At 47.5% G+C, this 21,159-nt stretch overlaps 1 protein-coding gene across 1 annotated transcript in view; it reads left to right on the forward strand.

Moving 5' to 3' along the window:
• FCHSD2 (FCH and double SH3 domains 2) overlaps nt 1-14,011 on the forward strand; it is a 139,154-nt gene extending 125,143 nt beyond the window's left edge. Inside the window, exons 13-20 of the mRNA XM_034060104.1 lie at nt 1,324-1,485; nt 5,842-5,976; nt 6,852-6,935; nt 7,460-7,637; nt 8,329-8,549; nt 9,550-9,679; nt 9,842-9,924; nt 11,792-14,011. Coding sequence (XP_033915995.1) covers nt 1,324-1,485; nt 5,842-5,976; nt 6,852-6,935; nt 7,460-7,637; nt 8,329-8,549; nt 9,550-9,679; nt 9,842-9,924; nt 11,792-11,875 — 1,077 coding nt within the window. The 3' untranslated portion in view covers nt 11,876-14,011. The remainder of the gene's footprint in view (nt 1-1,323; nt 1,486-5,841; nt 5,977-6,851; nt 6,936-7,459; nt 7,638-8,328; nt 8,550-9,549; nt 9,680-9,841; nt 9,925-11,791) is intronic.
• The last annotated feature ends 7,148 nt before the right edge of the window (nt 14,012-21,159 follow it).

A 21,159-nucleotide genomic window follows, 5' to 3' on the forward strand; every position in this document is an offset into this window, starting at 1 on the left:
CCCTACATAGCCTACTGTGCTTCAGGCACTACATAGAATGTACTTCCCCTCTGATTTCTGCTTCAACCCATCTACCTTTGCTGAGTTTGCTTGGTTTCACAGTGCTATTAACTTAATGGGTCACTGCAGGTAGCTATGCTGTCTTAAAGTGCTTCTGATCCCTGTGGAAGGGTGAGGAAGGACATGAAACTTCCCTGCTTGCTCAGCAGCATGCTAAGAAGGAACAACACTGAAAGGAAACACAGGGAAGGCTCAAGGGGTGGTTCAGTGGGTTCCTGTTGTTGCCTCCATCAGTGACTCACTGAAGGATGAAATCACTTGGTATTGGTTCCTCTGGTGAGCAAGTGCAAGAGGAGGAGGAGGAGGAGGAAGAGGATGATGATGGCAGGGGTTGGAAATGGATGATCTTAAGGTCCTTTCCAACCCTAACTGTTCTATGATTCTGTGATGATCAGGATCATGATGACAATGGTCATAAATAACATAGGATTTTCCCCCACTTCCTTTATTGATCTCTGGAATTCCCCTTTGCTTTCCTTCAAGTCCTTCATTTCTTCATGCTGCTCTTGCCCTTCCTCCTCTTTAGGTTGTTAATGATCTGGATCAGGGTGGTGGTTTGCCATAAACCAGTGAAAGCCTTGGCTCCAGCCCCACAGGAGCATGCCAGGATGCTGAAGTGCATCCAGCCATCAGGAAACCTGCATTTGCAGTCAGTTCCAAAGACAGAACTCATGGAGCTGTTCACTGCAGTGGGATACTTCATTCTGGGATTATAATACTCTGTTTCCATAACAAAGGAGCTTCCTGTGAGCTCTGGGAAGTGCTGATGGGAAAGAGACACATTTTGGGGGTGTGTGTCTCACATTGGGTTTCCTTGGGTATCATAGCCAGTTTAGTCACCAGCTGAAAGAGCATCCAGGGTCTGAAGCCCAGGAGTATCCCTGATTCTAAAACACAGTGAAATGCTGGGATTTGTCTGCTTTCTTGCCCTTTGGAAATGATCTGCATTAACCAACCACTAGAACATAGGAGGAGAAACTTAGCATGATGCTGTTTTCATGGAGTCATAGAATGATTTGGGTTGGAAGGGACCTGAGGGATCATCCAGTCCCAACTGGTGAGATTGGCTGTGCCTGTGGTTTTACCTCTCTAGAACACCATCCGCTGTCTCTTGGCTCACTCCACATCCCTACAGGCAAGGAAATGAAGAACCAGCCTTGCTCCGCATGGAGCGATGGATCAGGAAATACCCCATTGGAATCATGGCAAGGAGTGGAAGGTGATCTCGAGAGGGCTCTGACTGCTGTGTGTTTGTTTCCTCAGATAATAAAGCTGAAGGCAGAGGCTCGTCTGGACCTGCTCAAGCAGATCGGGGTGTCTGTGGATACGTGGCTGAAGAGTGCCATGAACCAGGTGATGGAAGAGCTGGAAAACGAGCGCTGGGCCAGCCTGCCCTCGGTGACCAACAATGGCTCTTCACATCTGGTAGGGCTTCCATTGTCTCAACCTCACCTTGTGGCTCTTTCCTAGTAGCAATTCCTAACTTAACACTGAATAAAACCCCAGATTCATCAGGAATCATTGAATCAAGGAGGGGTTTGGGTTGGAAGGGAGCTTAAAGCTCATCCCAGTTCCAACCCCTGCCACAGGCAGGGACCCCTTCCACTGGAGCAGCTGCTCCAAGCCCCTGTGTCCAACCTGGCCTTGAGCACTGCCAGGGATGGGGCAGCCACAGCTTCTCTGGGCACCCTGTGCCAGCGCCTCAGCACCCTCCCAGGGAACAGCTTCTGCCTCAGAGCTCAGCTCAGTCTCCCCTCTCTTGGGCAGGTTCAAGCCATTCCCCTTGGCCTGGCCCTCCAGGCCCTTGTCCCAAGCCCCTCTCCAGCTTTCCTGCAGCCCCTTTAGGCACTGGAGCTGCTCTCAGCTCTCCTCTTCAGGAGCCTTCTCTTGTCCAGGCTGCCCCAGCCCAGCTCTCTCAGCCTGGCTCCAGAGCAGAGCTGCTCCAGCCCTCGCAGCAGCTCCATGGCCTCCTCTGGAGCTGCCAGTACCAACAAAGAGAAGAGAAACTGCTGTAAGACCTCACAATACATTTATTCTCTCTCATCCCTTCCCTGGCCGGTGATGCTGAGCTGTCACCTTTGGCACTAGAACTAAACCCATGTGTTGCTCCTCACCAGTAACCAAGCAAAATGAAATTCCTGAAGGTTTGGTCAATTTACCTCAAATAAATCTTAACTTTTCTTGTTTTTATACTTTTAATATTTAACAGAATTCAGAGGCTTTTACAAAGTCTTGGTTTTCATGTAGATCCTTTCCCAACCACAGCCTTCATAGTGGGTTAAAGCAACCTCATTCATACTGTATCTCCCCTTCAGAGTGATCTTCATCTATGCACACCCAGAACGTATCTTCTGAAGAGCAGGACTTGCAGGGAGGAGCAGGGATGTGGTTTTTCTTTGCATTGCAGATGATTTGCTTCCTTTTGCTGACCACCTAAAACAAACAAAATCTCCCTTTCAGTAAGACTCTACACACACAAATTCCTGCTCATTCCTGTGTTTCCTTGTGCTTTTCTGCTTCTTTAGTGTCTTCTTGGTAATGGTGGCAAAGCCATAGAGGGAAAAGGGGGTTTTGGATGTAGAAGTGTTATCATCTATGTCAGCTTTAGTTCAAAGAAGTGAGCACTGAATGGAGTCTGAGCTCATAGAATCATAGAATAGTTAGGATTGGAAAGGACCTCAAGATCATCCAGTTCCAAGCCCCCTGCCATGGGCAGGGACACCTCACACTAAACCATCCCAAATCCTCTCTTTGCTGTCTTCAGGCTGTTGGGATGTCTCTATACAGAACTCAGACACAGTGACAGTGATATGCAGGAAAGGTTGTTGTAGGCACTACTCAGTGTAGTCTGTCTCAGCTTTGTTCCCATGGTTAGTGGTGTAATTAGAGATTAAAGCTGTAGTATGCAGATCCATGCTCCAGTCTTCCCAAATCCCCAAGGAGTTCTTGTACTGAGATTCCTTTCAGATCCCTTCTAGATGAGGATATGTCACATAGCTGTGTTTAACACTGCCTTTTTTCCCTTTCTTCTTGTACTCCACCTCCTTTACTTCCCCTCGTGCATGTTGGAATGTGCCCAATGCCTTGTTCTCTGTCTCATCACACATGCCAAGAGCCAGCCCTGGAGCCAAGCCCTGCGTTAGTCCCTGGTGAGCCAGCAGATGCCACAGAGTGGGAGGCTAAACTCTGAGCCTTATTTTCCCCCTTTACACTTACGTATGCTCCTGTGTGAAAACAAGATGCTGTTGACCTTGGCAGCCAGCTGAGGACAGCAGGAGATGGAATTCTTGGAAGGCCAAAGGCCAGAATTACTCTGCTTGCAGTTATTAAAGGAATTACTGCAGCGTGTCACAAGCAGCAGCTTCACTTCAGTGTTCACTGCTCAGGAACCAGCTACCCACCTCCTGTACGTGGTACCCAGCTTTGCTCTTTGATGCAGTGCTGGCCATGGGAGTTTGTTCAGCAAAGCTCTCCATGTGTTTCCTTGTAAAGAGTGATAAAGGAGAAGGGAAGGTCAATGTCTGCATTACTACAGTAATGTGATGAGCTGAAGAGTTAACATCCCATTCCCTCTCCAGTGGGCTGATCTTGTGATAGAATCATAGATCCACAGCCTGGTTTGTGTTGGAAGGGACCTTAAAGCTCCTCCAGCTCCAACCCCTGCCATGGGCAGGGACCCCTTCCACTGGAGCAGCTGCTCCAAGCCCCTGTGTCCAACCTGGCCTTGAGCACTGCCAGGGATGGGGCAGCCACAGCTTCTCTGGGCACCCTGTGCCAGCGCCTCAGCACCCTCCCAGGGAACAGCTTCTGCCTCAGAGCTCAGCTCAGTCTCCCCTCTCTTGGGCAGGTTCAAGCCATTCCCCTTGGCCTGGCCCTCCAGGCCCTTGTCCCAAGCCCCTCTCCAGCTTTCCTGCAGCCCCTTTAGGCACTGGAGCTGCTTTAAGGTCTCCTTCGAGCTAAAATCATTTGACACAGCAGCAATTATAGGATCATGGAATCATGTAGGCTAGAAAAGACCTTTAAGTCCATACATATATATATATATGGTGATCTTGATCTTATATATATTTTCATACCTTTTTCATATGTCTAATCAAACTATCTCATCACTTTATACTTGCATTTATTATTGTCTCGTTGTCTGTTTCATACCTTCAGTGTAGTTATCTCATGTATTTATCCTTTGCATGTGCTGTCTATCATCACTAATGTGTTGAAAGATGAGTTTTAGGGAATGAGCTGCTTCATTTTCTGTGTCATTGATGCTGCTTTCCCTCTTGCAAACAAATCCATTGAAGGAGATTGAGCAGCCCCCACACTGCAAATGGCATTTTCTGCCTCGTGTTAGGAAACCAGGAGCAGATGTTTTCTGAAGGCCTCTTTCTAGACATGATACACTCATTTCCATGATGTTCCTTGTGGCTGTCAACTGGATCAGCTCCGGCTGCTGGGACATAGACCATGCACAGCAAAAGGCAGTTAGAAGCTGGAGAAGGAAACCTTACATTTGCCATAGTTTCTGCTTGGTTGGGAACACATCAAAGCACGAGGCAGGGCAGTGATTTGCTGTTACAGCAACATCCATCAACACATTCTAATAGCAACAAATCAAGCTTGAAGCATAGAATCAAACAGGTTGGAAAAGAGCTTCAAGTCCAGCCTTTACCCAGCATTGCCAAGTCCATCACTAAACCATGTCACTAAAGGCCCTATTGAAAATGTGAGGGGGAAATAATCATCTGAATTATCAGATTTTAGCCTAAAAATTGCAACATTACAAACGAATCTGAGTTGGGAAATGATGAAGTTTTGTGCTCTTCCACCCCAGCTCTAGAAGAGCAAAGATGCTGCGGAGCAGAGGTACAGCATCACCTGGTTTAGGGAGGATGCCTTTAGTCTCAGCCTAACTTTGTGTTGATTTATGAGGAATACCAAATGCACTCCCAAATTTAAAGGACTATATAAAGGGAAGATGGCAAACACAAATACCCCACAGTGTTGCCTTTGAATGGAAGGACTGGCCTGCTTTCACATGAGATAAGGTGTTTATTCAGGATGTCATCCAGGCAGGAGGCCAAAGCACAGCTCATGGCACTGCTGCCCCAGTTACCCTTATGGAAACTTGGGTTTTTCCAGTATCTTGACTTGAGGTGTATTTCAGCTTTTACACCTAGTTTTTAGTCATTCTTCCTCTTAGGATTGTTGTTTCTTGCACCAAGCCCATTGTGCAGAACACACCAGTGAGAAGCTCATTTTTCACCTCATCAGTTCTTATTTGTGACTTCCAAGTATTCCCATTGAGGCTTCATTTCAGACTCCTCCTCACGAGTACATTCAGCTTTAGTAGCAGAAATTCTCAGTCAGTGACTCCTCTTCCCATTAAACTCTTTGCTGTGCCTCTCAAATTGCATCTCCAAAGGATGTGAGTCTCTGCTTATAGCTTATAGGGAATAAATAACTGCCCATCAGTGCAGTTGGAGCATCCAGACTTGTCTGGTTCTTTCTAAATCCATAGTACTTGAAAGAGGAAGTAATCTGAGTTAAGCAGAGATGTAGGTTGATGACAGCTCTGACTCTTTTCCTTCCCTGTATTTGCTGTTTGATGACTTTCCTCACATTACTTGAGAATCATGTTGAATATTATTTAGTCATTGGGGTTTTTGTCCAGTTTGAATGATCATAAATAGTAAAAAACACACTGAAAAATACTGATCAATTCATCTCCATTGTTATTCCCTTTTCATTTGATGCTCTGATGCCAAATGTCATTTGTTTTAACAGGTAAATGCTGATGCAGAGAAGGAGGAAGGTGAAGAGTTTGAAGACAGCATGGATGTGTTTGATGACAGTAGCTCTAGTCCTTCTGGTACTCTAAGGAATTATCCTCTCACCTGCAAAGTTGTTTATTCATACAAGGTTTGTGACTTATCTTTTTGTATTGATTGGAAAACTGAATTATGCAGCAAACATCATAGATGTAACTGTGCTTATGGGACGTGAATAGAATCACCCCAGAGTAATAGACTGGTTTGGGTTGAAAGGACCTCAAAGCTCATCCAGCTCCAACCCCCTGCCATAGGCAGGGACACCTTCCACTAGAGCAGCTTGCTCCAAGCCCCATCTAGTGTCAGCATTTGACTCAGTAATTGAATATATCTGGCACTTGGTTGTGAATATCTGCAGCAGTAAATTCCCTGCCATTGTGAAACACATTTAAACTGCAGTTCAGCACAGCCCTGACGTCTGTTCCCTATTTACAGCTTGCAGAGATGTCCCTGCCTGGCTTCAGGGCCCCCAGCTGTGTGTCTGCTGTTACAACCTGTTGTCATTGCTGTTGCTGAGCCGGTGGGGCTGTAGCAGAGATGCCTTCTCAGGGTCAGGCTGCATGACAAAGCTCCTCTTTGTACTGTAATAGTGAAACCTCCATTCATGAGTTCAGGCTTTGCTGACAAACTGCATTCAAGCTGTTTATGTCTGCTAGCACTGCAAGGTCAGTTGTAAATCACACCACGGTGGAGCCAAAGCCAGTGGCAGACGTAGACCTAGAGTACAGTGTAATGAGAGATCCCAAAGTAAATAGGGTTTGACATGCTGATGCTGTTCAGGGTGCTTCTGTCTATCCTGAATGAAACAGGGCCTTGTGAACATCAGCAAATGTATAGAACACTTATGTTTTAAACTATGCTATACCATAGACCTTTCAATTCTTGCAACCACATAAGCTTTAATAGTCTGGATGAGAATGTTCTTTACACTGCTTGATTTTCTGATCTTCCTGTAATATACTTCAGGCTTCCCAGCCAGATGAATTGACCATAGAGGAACATGAGGTGTTGGAGGTGATAGAAGATGGAGATATGGAAGACTGGGTAAAGGTACTGGTTTCCTGAGATTGTTTTCTTTTCATATAGAGTCATAATAGAATAGTTTGGGTTGGAAAGGACCTTAAGGCTCAGGTCCAACCCAGGGAACAGCTTCTGCCTCAGAGCTCAGCTCAGTCTCCCCTCTCTTGGGCAGGTTCAAGCCATTCCCCTTGGCCTGGCCCTACAGGCCCTTGTCCCAATCCCCTCTCCAGCTTTCCTGCAGCCCCTTTAGGCACTGGAGCTGCTCTCAGGTCTCCCCAGAGCACAGCAGAGGGGCAGGATCCCCTCCCTGAGCTGCTGCTCACACTCTGGGGGTGCCCCCAGCACACGGGGGGGTTCTGGGCTCCAGCACTCACTGCAGCCAGGTCATGGGGAGCTGCTCCTCACTCAGCACCCCAAGTCCTGCTCCTCAGGCTGCTCTCAATGTGTTCTCTGATACTTTTAAACGTAGAACTTGAGACAGGACAAATCATTGGCCTCTTTTCAGAGCCATAATAAGCAAAAACAGAGAATCTTTTCTGCCCCTCCTTTCACAGGCACGGAATAAAGCAGGTCATGTGGGGTATGTGCCAGAGAAGTACCTGCAGTTCCCAACGTCCAGCAGCCTGCTGAGCATGCTGCAGTCCCTCGCCGCACTGGATAACAGATCACACACCTCAAATAACTCCACGGAGGCTGACTTAGTCTCAGGCACCCTGAATGGAGACTCCAGTGGTAAATACCAATGAAAAGCTAAATTGTGTATCAGCCTTGTTCTCAAAGGATTCTATATGTTGAGTTTGGATGTTGCATAGGAGAGTTTCTCCTATTTGACCAGTTTCTGAGTACAGTTCTTCTCATCTCAAACCTGTGTAATTTATCTGTCTCTCAGAGTTGAGATTAAGGAAACCAAAACCAGAATCCCAGCCTGGTTTGGGTTGGGAGAGACCTTAAATCTCCTCCAGCTCCAACCCCTGCCATGGGCAGGGACCCCTTCCACTAGAGCAGCTGCTCCAAGCCCCTGTGTCCAACCTGGCCTTGAGCACTGCCAGGGATGGGGCAGCCACAGCTTCTCTGGGCACCCTGTGCCAGCACCTCAGCACCCTCCCAGGGAACAGCTTCTGCCTCAGAGCTCAGCTCAGTCTCCCCTCTCTTGGGCAGGTTCAAGCCATTCCCCTTGGCCTGGCCCTACAGGCCCTTGTCCCAAGCCCCTCTCCAGCTTTCCTGCAGCCCCTTTAGGCACTGGAGCTGCTCTAAGGTCTCCTTGGAGCCAAAATCATTTGATTCAGCAATTATAGAATCTTAGAATGATGTTGCTTGGAAAACACCTTTAAATTCATCAAGTCCAACCTTAAATGTATGTATAGGATTGGGGTTTTTATGCCTTTGCCAATCATGCTTTTCTTCTTCCTCCTCCATCCTTCAGTGTGTTTTGTGAAAGCACTTTACGATTACGAGGGCCAGACGGATGATGAGCTCTCCTTTCCGGAAGGAGCCATCATCCGCATCTTGAACAAGGAAAACCAGGATGATGATGGCTTTTGGGAAGGAGAATTCAACGGCCGCGTTGGGGTCTTCCCATCAGTGTTAGTTGAGGAGCTGACAGCCTCGGAAAATGGGGAGACTCAGTGGATTGGAGATATTCAGGTATGTCAAGGGCTGAGGTGGTGGCTGGAATGTGGGGTATGGGTTTGTCAGGGTGGTTGTGCAATGCTCACAGGTTTGCTGCTTCCAGAGGGGAAAAAACCCAAATTGGGACCAATTTAAGAGAGAAACCCCATAAATTATTTAAGCAAAATAAATCAGAACCAGTTTAAGGAAAACAACCAAATCAGAAGCAGGATGAAATGAAAAACCCAAACCCTGAGTGCTTCACTTTGAGTCTCTTTCCCAGCCCAACTGATGTATTTTACCAAATGGATCTGTGGATAAAGGCAAGTATTTGATAGAAAGGAAATGAAGCCAAGGAGGAAATTCCCAGTCTACTTCCTGTAATGAATTTATGGCATTGAGTGAGACATCAAATGCAGGCTGGCAGAGAGAATTACAGGCTCTCTCAGTCCTCATTTAATGCTTTCATACTGAAGTCTGTTCTGTATCTGCTCAATCTGGAAGGGCAGAATGCTGTCAGATAGTGCATTACAGTGATTTTAGCCAAAATGGCCTCGTTTCATGTTAGAATATCAGACACATTCTCCTGTGTCATTGGGCTAGAAACTGGATTTTTGTGTTCCCTACAAGGTCATTTCTCTGCTATTTTTAGTCTTTGATGGGGGCTGACCATGAAAACTTCACTTCTACATGATACATATGATAAAACCCACAATCTGGAAGCTCTTGTATGGCCAAGTGACTTTCAGCTGACCTTCCCAAAGTCTCAATTACCTGGGAGAGGATGAAACTCTCTGCTCGGTGGCAACCTGTGATTTACCACCAATGCAATCACTGTTGGATATCTTGGGTTTCCTCCTCAAAACCCTACCTGAGAGCACTTTGGACACGTGGTTTTCCTTCAGATGAAAGCTCCTGTGTACTGATGTGTCAGTTTGAGTGTAGGGATGTGTCAGACAGCTGCCTGTGCCTCAATGGGGGGATAAAAGCTATTGAGGAGTGAGGTTTGCTGCAACCCTCTCTCTTCTTCCCACAGGTATCCCCAACTCCAAAGCCTAACCATGGCCTTCCACCTCTGCCCCTGTACGACCAGCCTCCCACTAGTCCCTACCACAGTCCAGATAAACGAGGTTCTCAGTACTTCCCCAGATCACCCTCAACTAATGGTAAGAGGTTTGGGGATGGCAAAAGAAACAGCTCAGCAAGATGCTTCATTATGAATGTTCCTATTTCAAGGGGGTGGGGGGAAGAAGCTGTTTTTGCCACCTGAAGGTCATTCAGTGATGTAGAGAGGCTTGGTTTTGATGGGTTGTTCCTTCCCCCTGCAGAAAACAGCTTCAGCTCAGAGTCCCCTGGATTCTCACAGCCTCCACGAATTCCTCCTGACAGTTCCTATGGAAAACTGCGACCTGTGAGTTCAAACCAAATACTGATGTTCTCTTGAAGCTATGAATGTATAAAGCCCAGTTTAGGTGAAGCAGGATGGGTGCGTTCAAAGCAGGGGGGTGATGCAGCACTGAGGAGCTCTCCGTGTTCTGCAGATACCATTACTATGTATTAAAACGTGTTCTCTCAGATGAAGACTGCAGGGGAAAGTCTGTTCACTCCCCTTTGATGATACCAAAGATGTGTCAAAAAGCTGGAGGACACAAGAGCTCTTTGAGGTGAAGTAAGCACTAGAACAAAACAAAGCTGTGCTTGTTTGAACACTTACTCATTGTGTGTAAAGATGACCTTGAATCTTACCCATCCCTTCTCCTTCATCTAAGCTGCCCTTCTGCCTGCATACTTGTAATACCTCTGTGTCTCTGCATGAGGCATGTAACCTGTGAGGAAATTACATCTATAGTGAGAGCTAACTAGGTGGTAGGCGATAAACTTAGAGTGCCTTTGCAGGCATTGGGAGGTTGTTTCTGGCCTTGACACATAGAATAACCCCTGAACAGAGCTAGAAAAGGGGGTGAATAAATGCCAGAACCATTGAATTATATGTACAATTCTCCTCCAGTATGCCAGCAGACATACCTGCTTCCTAGCAGTTTGAGGTAATGTGTGGACTCCATTGCATTTAGGGTTAAATTTACTCCCAAACCCCTTGATTGGAGAGGTTGGGATTTAAAAGTCTGAATTATAACATCCATATATTCTGGTTTGTCTTTGCTGCCCCAAAAGAGAGACTTTGACAGAAAAGGAAAGGAAGAATTTAATCACTTTAGGACTTGCAAACCCCATCTCCTAGGATTAGCTTTGAAATCAAGGTTGGGATGGTTTCAGAGCCCTAAATCAAATCATCTTCAGTTGTATTTTTCCTGGCAGCCTCAACGGTTGCACAACAAGAGCATTTGGGGCTATTCATAAGTTACATTCTCATTATTGCAGTTAGTCAATGAGTTACCTTTATCCACAAGGCAGAGGTAGTGCTGCATCATTTAGCATTTAGCTAGTCAATGGAGAGGTTTCATATTCCCTTGCAATAAGATGCTGATTCAGCTTTCCCATTTAATAGCTTTATATTTCATGAGTTTCATGCAATTTAGTGTCTTTTCAGGATATTACTCCAGTGTCATGCCTTAATTGAAAGGATTTCTGTTAGTTTTGCATTTTAAATACACCTGTATATATATATAATGTGTAGTTTATTACATTATTGCTTCACAATCCATGTTTTCCATAGCAAGTCACTCCAGTGTATTCTGCAAGCACGTGCCAAAACTCATGCCATGCAGTGCTGTTAGCACTTAAGATAAGCTCTATCCAGAGCAGTAATAACTATATTGATGTGGCAGAGTGTAAATATAGCATCAGATTTCAGGTGTGTATCGTTCAGGTCAGGGATTGAGTAAATACCAATAAGCCACTTAGATGCAACAAGACATTGTTGTAGCTCCCAATCCACGTGAGTGCCAGGCAATGGCATCATCAGATTTCAGCATTTGATGTTAGATCCAAAGTGTGTCCCAGGTTCAGGTCCTGGATTATCCATGGATGCATGCAGAATAAGTGGGATACTTCTCTTGGTGTGTTTGCCCTGTTGGGAGTGCTAGTTATCCTGGAGGAAAACCACCTAAGAGTAGTGACAAGTTATAGAGGAGAGCCTTGATGGCTTAACTGGGGATGACTGGACCTGAATTCACCTGGTTTCTCCCTGTAGTTCAGTTGATCTTCATATGTAACCTATACATTTGCTGCATCTGGAGGGATGAGCCTAAAACTGCTGCTTTAGTCTCTACAAGCTCTGAAATACTCTGATAGTTACAGGCTGGTTCTGGCTGTTTCAGGTACGAGCAGCTCCACCACCCCCAACACAGCATCACCGCCGGACCACAGAGAAGATAGAGGACGTGGAAATCACTCTGGTGTAACGATGGGACTAGTTAAGTAGTAGTGCTACAATCAAGACCAAACGTGATATTTGGTCCAATCTCAGTTTTTAGGCACCTTTGCATGATGAAGACTTTGACTAGAGCAAGAGATAGGGAGGATTTTATGTGGCAGTGACCTGGTGGACTCCTTCCTGCAGTCATGACTATTTTGTGCCTTTTGATTTTGTTGCTTTGATTTATATACATCATTTTTCCTCTCTTAGCACAAAGCAAGACAGGCCAAACAGCGAGCAGAGGATTGCCTTGGAGCAGGTTTCTCTCTTGGCTGAAGATGGTCAGTTGTTATATGGAGGCTGAAGAGAAGAGCCTCCTTCATGCAACTTAAGTCATAACGTCCTTCGACCACGTGCATTAGTACAGTATATTACTGTTGCCATAGGAATGTGTGAAATGATTGTCAATTCCTCAAGTAGCATTTACTTTGTCTGATTAGGGATTAATCAGATTTGCAGAAAGAAAGGGAACTGAAATAGGTATAAATAGAGGCTGGCTCCTCTTCAATCCCCTTGCAGAAAGGAAGAAACAGGCAAAGAATCTTCTAGATGAGGCAAACTGATGCAGACCATACATTAATGCACACCTCTCAATGATGAACAGTCCAACTGTATGTCCTTTGTATTCGTATTTATGCAGTACATTTAGGAATAGAGTATCTAATACAGAGGTGCTGAATTAGTAGCAACATCTTGTTCCATAGCATAAACCAACTGGTAGCAAAGTAAGTGAGATTTTTTTTGTCTAGATCTGGAAATTGAGCTTCTTTTATTCTATTCTTAGCAGATTTTGGGGGGTTTTGGTTTGGTTTCTGGTTGCCCAAGTATTTGGGTCACTCTTCTCCCAGTTATTGCCGTGTGCTTTATTATCCATCCTTAGCAGTGTATCTTTGGCATCAGAACATCTTAGGAGTTACATTTAGAGTATATACATGCATTAGTTAGTTTTGGCATTGGATGGTCCTATAGCATATTCCCACATGGACAACCCATTCATTAGCCAAAGCCAGGGAGCCAGGAGAACCTCTGGCTCCTGTAAAGCCTTCAAGCCACCTTGGTGGCCGAGACCACAGTCTCCAATTGCTCTTATAGGCAAGAAACAGAGAGTAAAAGAACTTCCCAACTACTTCTCAATTGAGATCTCTGATAAAGGAACCTTTTTGTTCTTGGAATGGTCGGAGGAGAGGGGAAAGCTGGAGGAAAAGGGGGTTTCTTTAGGAACTCAATGATTTTCAGCCATCTCCATCAGATCAAAGCTTCAGCTAAGAGGCATCATCACAAGGTTGGGGTTTTTCAGCTGTTGTAGGGGTTCTGTTGCTTTTGTGTCTTCGTTTTCTTTCCTATGCCAGTACATTCTCTACCTTTACTTCATTAACAAGGGCTATCTTTTGAGGCTGCATTTACAGCAAACAGAGAAAACCCCAACCCATCTAACCAGCTTTTACCATACACCTCACACACACTTGTCAATCCCAACCCAGGCTGTTTGCCAGTCTCCTTTCCCAATGGGATCTTGAACCTAGAGCGGAGCTGTTTGAAGAAACCCATTCCTGGATCAGTGCTGAAACCAGTGCCTGTCCTATGAAGTCTTTCCCATCCGCGTCGTTCTTTTGCACCTCTCGTCCTGTTGATCTGTTTGAGGTCTTTTTATGTGTTTTATCAAACTTGTTCTTAAGTTTAACGAAGAAAAAGAAGTTTTTAAAGAGAAAAACTAAGGATTTAAACTGTTTGCAAACCATTTGGAAAGCTTCACCATGCAGAAGAACAACTATTGCCACCGTTAACGTTCACCTTTGCTTTCTTTGGCCAGTTTCTCTTGCGTCCTTCATCCCTGGACTTTCAGAACAGCAGGAAACGTTATTTAAAGTCTCTTTTCGTTGTATTTTAAGATATTTTCTGTAAGAGCTGCTAATTTTATTTAAAAAAGAAAAACAGACAAAAAAAAGGAAGAGAAGTTGTACAAAGAAGCCTCCTTTTTAACTATGATTTCTTCATACAGGGCATGTATCGGACGTCTCATCGTGTCCAGCGTCAGTACACTGAAAGCATAGGTGCAAGATGCTTTCTTTCTATGGGCTGTAAAAAGTTTGTATTTATTATGTATAAAAAGTTGAATAATAAAAAAGTGGAAGTAAATCCATGATGCAGGAGCTGGTGCAGAAGGTTTGGGCATTAATCCAAGGGGGAAACCAGGAATTTGGGGATGAAAATGGACATTTTCTTGGTTGTTTTATGCTTTTCCATAGAAATGTGAATCTTCTGCTCAGAAAAACCCTTCTGCACCACTTAGAGTGGTCTTTACCCCTCCCTTTAAGGTGGTATTTATGTGAGGACCTAAAATGATGCCCTAACTGAAAAGCCTGTAACAAAGCTCCACTTAGCACCAGGATTGTTCAATTGCCTTGATGTAATTAGGGTAATTGCATAACCAAAGAGAGGGATTGATGATAACTCTTCAGTGTTGACTGTCCTTTAATAGGCTTGATTCGCCTAATTGTGTGAGGAGGTTTCCTGCTGCATCCCAAAGCCCCTCTAGCATTAGGGTCCCTTTTTGCTCTGGGTTTCCATTCCCCTTGGCCTGGCCCTCCAGGCCCTTGTCCCAAGCCCCTCTCCAGCTTTCCTGCAGCCCCTTTAGGCACTGGAGCTGCTCTCAGGTGTCCCATTCAGGAGCATTCTCTTCTCCAATGGTTCCGCTTCCCAGATTTCCAGAAGGGAAAATGAGACTGAGAATTTGATGTAAGTAATGGGGATTTGTGATAAAATTCACTCCAAATGAATTGTTCTAGGGTTTCTGTCTGTTTCATGGGGATATTTAAAGAAACCCCAGCATGTGGGTGAATTCTCCTTCCCATATAGCACAGGTATCTCTCACTGTGTATAGGAATTCAAAAGGAGAACAAAACCCCCATCTTCTCCTCCAAATAACAGATCTTTTGCTTCTCTGCATAGAACAGAGCCCTGGCTACTCTGCAACGCCTGCAGATCTCAGCATGGCAGAGGATAGCTCCCTTCATTGCCCTTCTTTATGCTGAGCTGCCTGGGAGAGGAGCTGCTGCCATGGAAAGAGCCCTTTCTCCCTGTGTTTCCTCTGTTTGCCTTGCATGAGACTGATGGGAGGGATGGGGGAGTAGCTGCTCCCTGTATCCTGCATCAAGAGGTGAGCTCGGGGGTACTGAGACACAAAGGGAGGGTGGAGAAAGGGGTAAAAGGAAAGGGAACTTCATAGCAATCAGGGATGCAGCACATGGAGATGGAAGATGCTGATGTGCTGACTATAGTGAGTAAGTAGTTCCCTATTCCAGGCATTCCCCAGGGGGGATTGAGGATTACAGATCCAGGAGGAGGATCAGTGTAGCAAGCCTGCCTCTGCATTGCAGGTCATCTCATCCGGTAAATCACAGCACTGCAGTGCTCAGGGCTGGACGGGGGAAGGCTCCGTGGTGACTGGAGTTGAACTGGAACAGAGCCCTCTGTTCCCGGCAAGAGGAGGGTGATGCTGGGTTTAACTGGAGTACAGGCAGAGGCTGATTGAACACAGCAGCATCTGTGTGTGGAGCTGGTGCGGTTGTGTTACAGTGCTGCTTGTACTATGCAAGCTGAACTAAAGCTGCAGCTTTAGGTAGCCAGGAGGTAGCCAGGCTGCTGGTTAACATGCTGGAATGTGCTTTACATCCCAAGGGATATCGCAGCCCTTCACCCCCCCAGCTCCCAATTCCCCCCTGGAATTACTGTGTTGAGCAGACCATGATGTAGTTGGTATCATGGAATAAAGATGGGCTGAGAAACAAGAAGTTATCCCCATAACCTGGACCACTTGTCTTAGATGTTCAGGATTCCAGAAGCTGTTCCCTGTGAGGGTGCTGAGGCACAGGGTGCCCAGAGAAGCTGTGGCTGCCCCATCCCTGGCAGTGCTCAAGGCCAGGTTGGACACAGGGGCTTGGAGCAGCTGCTCCAGTGGAAGGGGTCCCTGCCCATGGCAGGGGTTGGGAATGGAGGAGCTTTAAGGTCCCTTCATCCCAAACCAGACTGGGATCCTATGGTTCACTTCACCTCTTCCATCAGTTGGGTGGAAGCTTGGGTGGGGGCTACCTCAAACCCTTATGGGCATTGCTGGAAGGTTCTGTCTCCCCATGGATCTGAGGCTCATGAACCCCCCCAAGTCCATTGGGGACTCCCATTTCCCCCTGGAGCCAAGGACAGGGAATACCACAGCTCCAGGCTGCCTGTGGGGATCTGGGGGCCATGGGCAACACATAGAGATGAAGACCTTTTGTATATGGGGCCAGGATGTCCTCAGTGTCTCTTTGGGCTTCTTTGCCCTAATGGGGACCCTCTTTTGGGTCCTGGCATCCAATATTCACAGCTTTGCATCCAGGTTTTCTGAAGTAGTGGGGATTTTTTGCCAGAGTTTCAATGGAAATTTAATTCCACATATTATAAACATTATATTATATATAATACATAAATATTATAATATATCCATTATAAACATGGATTTTGATGTGTTGGACTTAGAATAGAGCACGTTTCGAGCATCGCCCTGATGAAAAGCCTGCACAGATCTGCAGCAGGAGCCCACTGCAACATAGGAGCTGCGTGGTTGTAAGTCTCCAAGTGCTGAATTCTCCACCTCCAGTGACACTGGAGGGATGGGAGCAGAGTAGGGAGGTGGCTGGAGCAAGCAGTGCATCAGTCAATCTGCTGTTGTGATCTTTAACCCAGCTCTCACCTTGTGAATGCCCTGTACCACTTGGCTTTCCATTGCTGTTGGCTGCACCATAAATCACTGCTGCTTCCCTCAAGTGATGCTCCTGCATCCCAGCTCCTGCATCCCAGCTCCTGCATCCCAGCTCCTGCATCCCAGCCCCTGCATCCCAGCTCCTGCATCCCAGCTCCTGCATCCCAGCTCCTGCAGCAGGGAGCCACGTGGATGTGAGGAGGCTCAATGTCAATCCCCTTCATGTTCCTGGAGAGCAAACCCACATCCCATCCATTCTCAGCCTACCAAGTGTTCTTGAGGTCAGTATAAGGTATAACCCAAGGACACAGGCAGAGTGGGATTGTTCTGGGATGACGAGTGGGATAACTCATGTGCATCCAGCAGGGAAGTGCTGCTGCTGCTGCTGCTTTGGGAATCATCTGACTGAGCTCACCTGAGGATGAGGAGACAATTCATTGATTTCAAGCCCTAAGCAGACAGAGGGGGAGGTAATTCTGGGATGTTGGGGGTGTTATTCCAACAGAACAACAGGATCAGGAAAGACTTCATTTATCTATAGCCCCTTAAGACAATTGTGTTGTGGTTTATGTAGGGATGTGAATAGCTGAGATGCTGAAAACCAGAGCTCCCGATGGCAGTCACTTGGTGTGTTTGCTGATTGCTTGTTGGCCAAAGCAGATAGCCCCCACACTGCAAACACTGCTTTGAGCTCACCCTTTCCTTACAGATACATTGAAAAGAGGGGAGGAAAAGGTGTTAAGTTTAAGCTGTGCTTTACATACTGCTCTGGTGTCTTTTTGCCTCTTACAAGGCTGATTAATGCCCTAGAAAATAACCTTGTGCTAAGGGCCCTTTTATCCCTGCTGCTCTCTTGCTGTTTTGGAGGTGGATGGAGACAAAAGCAAGGACCAGGTTATTGCCAGGCTGCTCACAAGCAGCTCCCATTGTGCTGCTGTAGCATCGCTCCCTGGCCCCAAGCATCCTGCCCACCTCATCCGGATGAGCAGGGCTTGGAGCTGAGCCTGGCAAAGCACCAGCTACACACATCACATACACAGCACAGGCTCAGCCTAAGACCCAGCTGGTGCTGGCACCTCAGAGTGTTCTGCTCCATTAGGCCTGGGGCTGTCCTTATGCCAACAGCCATTAGAAGGAAGAGCAGGATGGAGGTCAGCCAGCCCTGGATCTGAGAGCTTCCCAAAGGAGCCCTGGGGTTGGATTACAAGTGAGGAGGATGCTGCTTTGAGGCCTTCATCTCCATTCTCTGCATTGCAAAGTAGTTTGGCTGCCTCTTAGCACAAAGAGGTGACTGAGCTGAAAGCTTCCGAGGGACCAAGGGTCTGGGCACTGAGATCTGCCCTTCAGTGACTCTGCTGCAGCTTTACCAAGTCACTTTGTTGGTGCTTGCCTCCAGTTCTCTGTGTTTTCAGGTGTCACCATCCCTGATGGATGTCTCCAAAGAGAAACGTGGTTGATTCCTGTCCCTTTCAGACCTTTTGTGTTGTTGCTTCCCACCTGCAGTCTTTCACCATCACATCTGCTGTCATTCACTGTCGCAGTCAGGCTGGGGTGAGCTCTGCTCCTCCCTCATTCTGCCTTATCTCCAACCTGAACTTCCCCTGTTTCAGTCTGACCCCATCACCCCTTGTCCTATCACTGCAGTCCCTGATGAAGAGCCCCTCTCCAGCATCCTTGGAGCCCCCTTCAGACACTGGAAGCTGCTCTGAGGTCTCCACGCAGCTTCTCTTCCCCAGGCTCAACAGCCCCAATGTTCTCAGCTGTCAAAGTATCAGCATCATCTGTGCTGTTCCTCACTTAGCAAACCCAAACCCATTTCCCTGCTCTGTCCCCATCCCTGTGTGCACTCCCACATCCATCTCACAGCATCCTGAGCTCCCCACATCCTCCTGTGTCAGGTAACCACAGTGAGCAGTTAAACCACGAGCTGCTGCTGGAGGAGTGCATGGAAGGGCAGGTAATGCCCTTATCTCATTGCCTCTGATGCAGATGCACCCATAAATCATCACAAGATGTGTTACACAGGGGAAAGCAGCCACCTCCTGCCCTCTGCTGCTTTCCCGGAGCTCCAGGCCTGATTAAGAAGCACTTACTTAAGCTGATGGGTTTCAAGTGATGCTACCAAGGGGCAAATGGAAGTGCCCATTAAGGTTTCAGTTTCCCTGCCTTGCTCAGAGCCACAGTGCTGGGGTGTGAGCTGCTGGAATGACCTCTGGCAGCAGCCAGTGGCTTCATTAAATAGTGAAGAGCTGAACTAAAGAGCACACCGAGCTCCTTATTCCATTTCCTGTTCTTAAAGGAAGGATCAATTATTTACTCCTGTGCTTCAAGGCCTTGAAGTGAATCCAAGCAGTGAAGCAGAACCTTGTTTGCCAGGGCAGGTGCCCAAAGGGAAGGGTCCTGGTGATGGGCACGTTTGTGAGCAGCCATTCAGACACATTTATGAGCTCTAATGGAGGTGATGGGGTTAGATGGAGGGTCAGGTGCTGCTCTAATGGGTCAGACTCTGCTCTTGTAATGACTTAGTGACTGCTGCAATTGGTGGCTTCAATGCAGAGAATTCCTGGTGCACAACTTCTGCATTTGCCCATTCGTAAGTTTAAAGGGGTTTGTTTTCAGGCTTTGACACTCAGAAGCTTTAACCATGTTCTCACATCATAGAATCATGGGATAGTTTGGGTTGGAAGGGACCTTAAGCTCATCCAGTTCCAGCTTCACACTAGCCTATGTCATCCAAGGCTCCTAGGGATCCACACACACCTTTCCAGAGCCCCATTTCACCCTTAGCATAGACCTGAGCTGTTCCTGCCCCACTTTCAATCCTGCTCTTGGATTCCTTTAGCTGCAGGAACAGGATGGGATTGGCCACCTCTGCCTGCAACCACAGCGCCCATTCCTCTCCCATCCCACAGGATCATGCCACCTTCCTTGTGCTGCTGGAAGCATTCCTGGACCTGGTTCCCTATGCTCTTGCCAAGCCAAGGAACAGTGAACCCTGTGTGTGAAGTGTTTGCAAAGGGCCTCCAAACGTGGCCCTGAATCCTGCTCCTCCCCAATGTTCTTCCACTCCATCCCACTCTGCCCTTACAGCTTCCTTGTGCTGCTCCATGTGGGATGGGGCTCACCAAGCAGGCTCTGGGTTCCCTATGAGGCAACCGGCTCCAAAGGGGCAGGAGATGCTGCTCAGGAGCTTTTCCAAGCTGCAGGAGAGTTGGGAATAGCTCGAGGAGGGGCTTTATACCAGGCAATTCAACTGGAATGGTAGCAGCTGCTCCAACTGCAGCAATAAACTGGGATACTCCAGCCCATGCAATAAACCTCCCATCAGAGGCAAGCTTTGCAAATGCTTTACAACCAGTGCTTGCAATCCATCATATCTCCATATGAATTACATTCCAGCAGCAGTCCCCATTCATTTAATGCAATGTCTCTCATCTGGTCCATCCCTGCCCTGGGTTGCATTTCCCACTGGTACTTACTGGGAAAATCCATTAGGTCTGTGCTGTGCCTGGTGATGGTGCTGGTTGGAGGGGTGAGGATTGGATGGTTTTCCTGGCCTGGGAGCTTTGGATGGGGGTTTGGCTCTTGGGAAGGTGGGACAGGCAGCCTGTGCCTCTGAGGATGGGGATGCTCCAGGTTTGGTGCCTCTCACAGGCCATGCAGCATCCCCATCCTGCAGATAGAAGGCTGGGAATGTGCCTTAGGCTGCTGTGTCTTGTACCCTCATCCTGGATAGGCAGAGCTGATGGAGACAATGATGTGTCCTATGGAGCCAGGCTGAGAGAGCTGGGCTGGGGCAGCCTGGCCAAGAGAAGGGGAGAGCTGAGAGCAGCTCCAGTGCCTAAAGGGGCTGCAGGAAAGCTGGAGAGGGGCTTGGGACAAGGGCCTGGAGGGCCAGGCCAAGGGGAATGGCTTGAACCTGCCCAAGAGAGGGGAGACTGAGCTGAGCTCTGAGGCAGAAGCTGTTCCCTGGGAGGGTGCTGAGGCGCTGGCACAGGGTGCCCAGAGAAGCTGTGGCTGCCCATAAGGGTTTCTCCCCTTGGCTTCCTGTATCTGTGACCCTGGCTCCCTCCTCTGGTCCTGGCAGAGCCAGGATGCAGCTCCCAGCCTGCACGAGGGCCTCAGCTTGGGCTGAGATCCCTGCTCCAAGCTCCGTTTCCCATAGCAGACACCCTCCTCTGGGACCATCCCATTGCAGGGGAGCTTCCTCCCTGCTGGGAAATGTGCCTGGGAGCTGATTGGCATCAAATCCATCTCTTCCCCCCCTCCTTTATATGGTTTGGTTGTTCCTGTAATAGTGATCAGCAGCTTTCCAGCTGCCCCTAGCAGAGACCATCTCAGGCTCCTCCTTGCTATTCCCATTCCTGAGGCCTGTGTGTGATCTGCTGAGCCCATAATGGACCTTGGCCATCACAGATCCAGGAGTCTCTGCCCTGACAGCACAGGGTTGTGGTACATCATCCTGCTTGGGAATAGCCTTGGGAATCCCATCCCTTGGAGCCCATCTATCAGCCTCAGTCAGAAGCTGTATA

This window comes from Melopsittacus undulatus, chromosome 2 (genome assembly GCF_012275295.1).
Source record: "Melopsittacus undulatus isolate bMelUnd1 chromosome 2, bMelUnd1.mat.Z, whole genome shotgun sequence".
In the NCBI taxonomy this organism is placed as follows: Eukaryota; Metazoa; Chordata; class Aves; order Psittaciformes; family Psittaculidae; genus Melopsittacus; species Melopsittacus undulatus.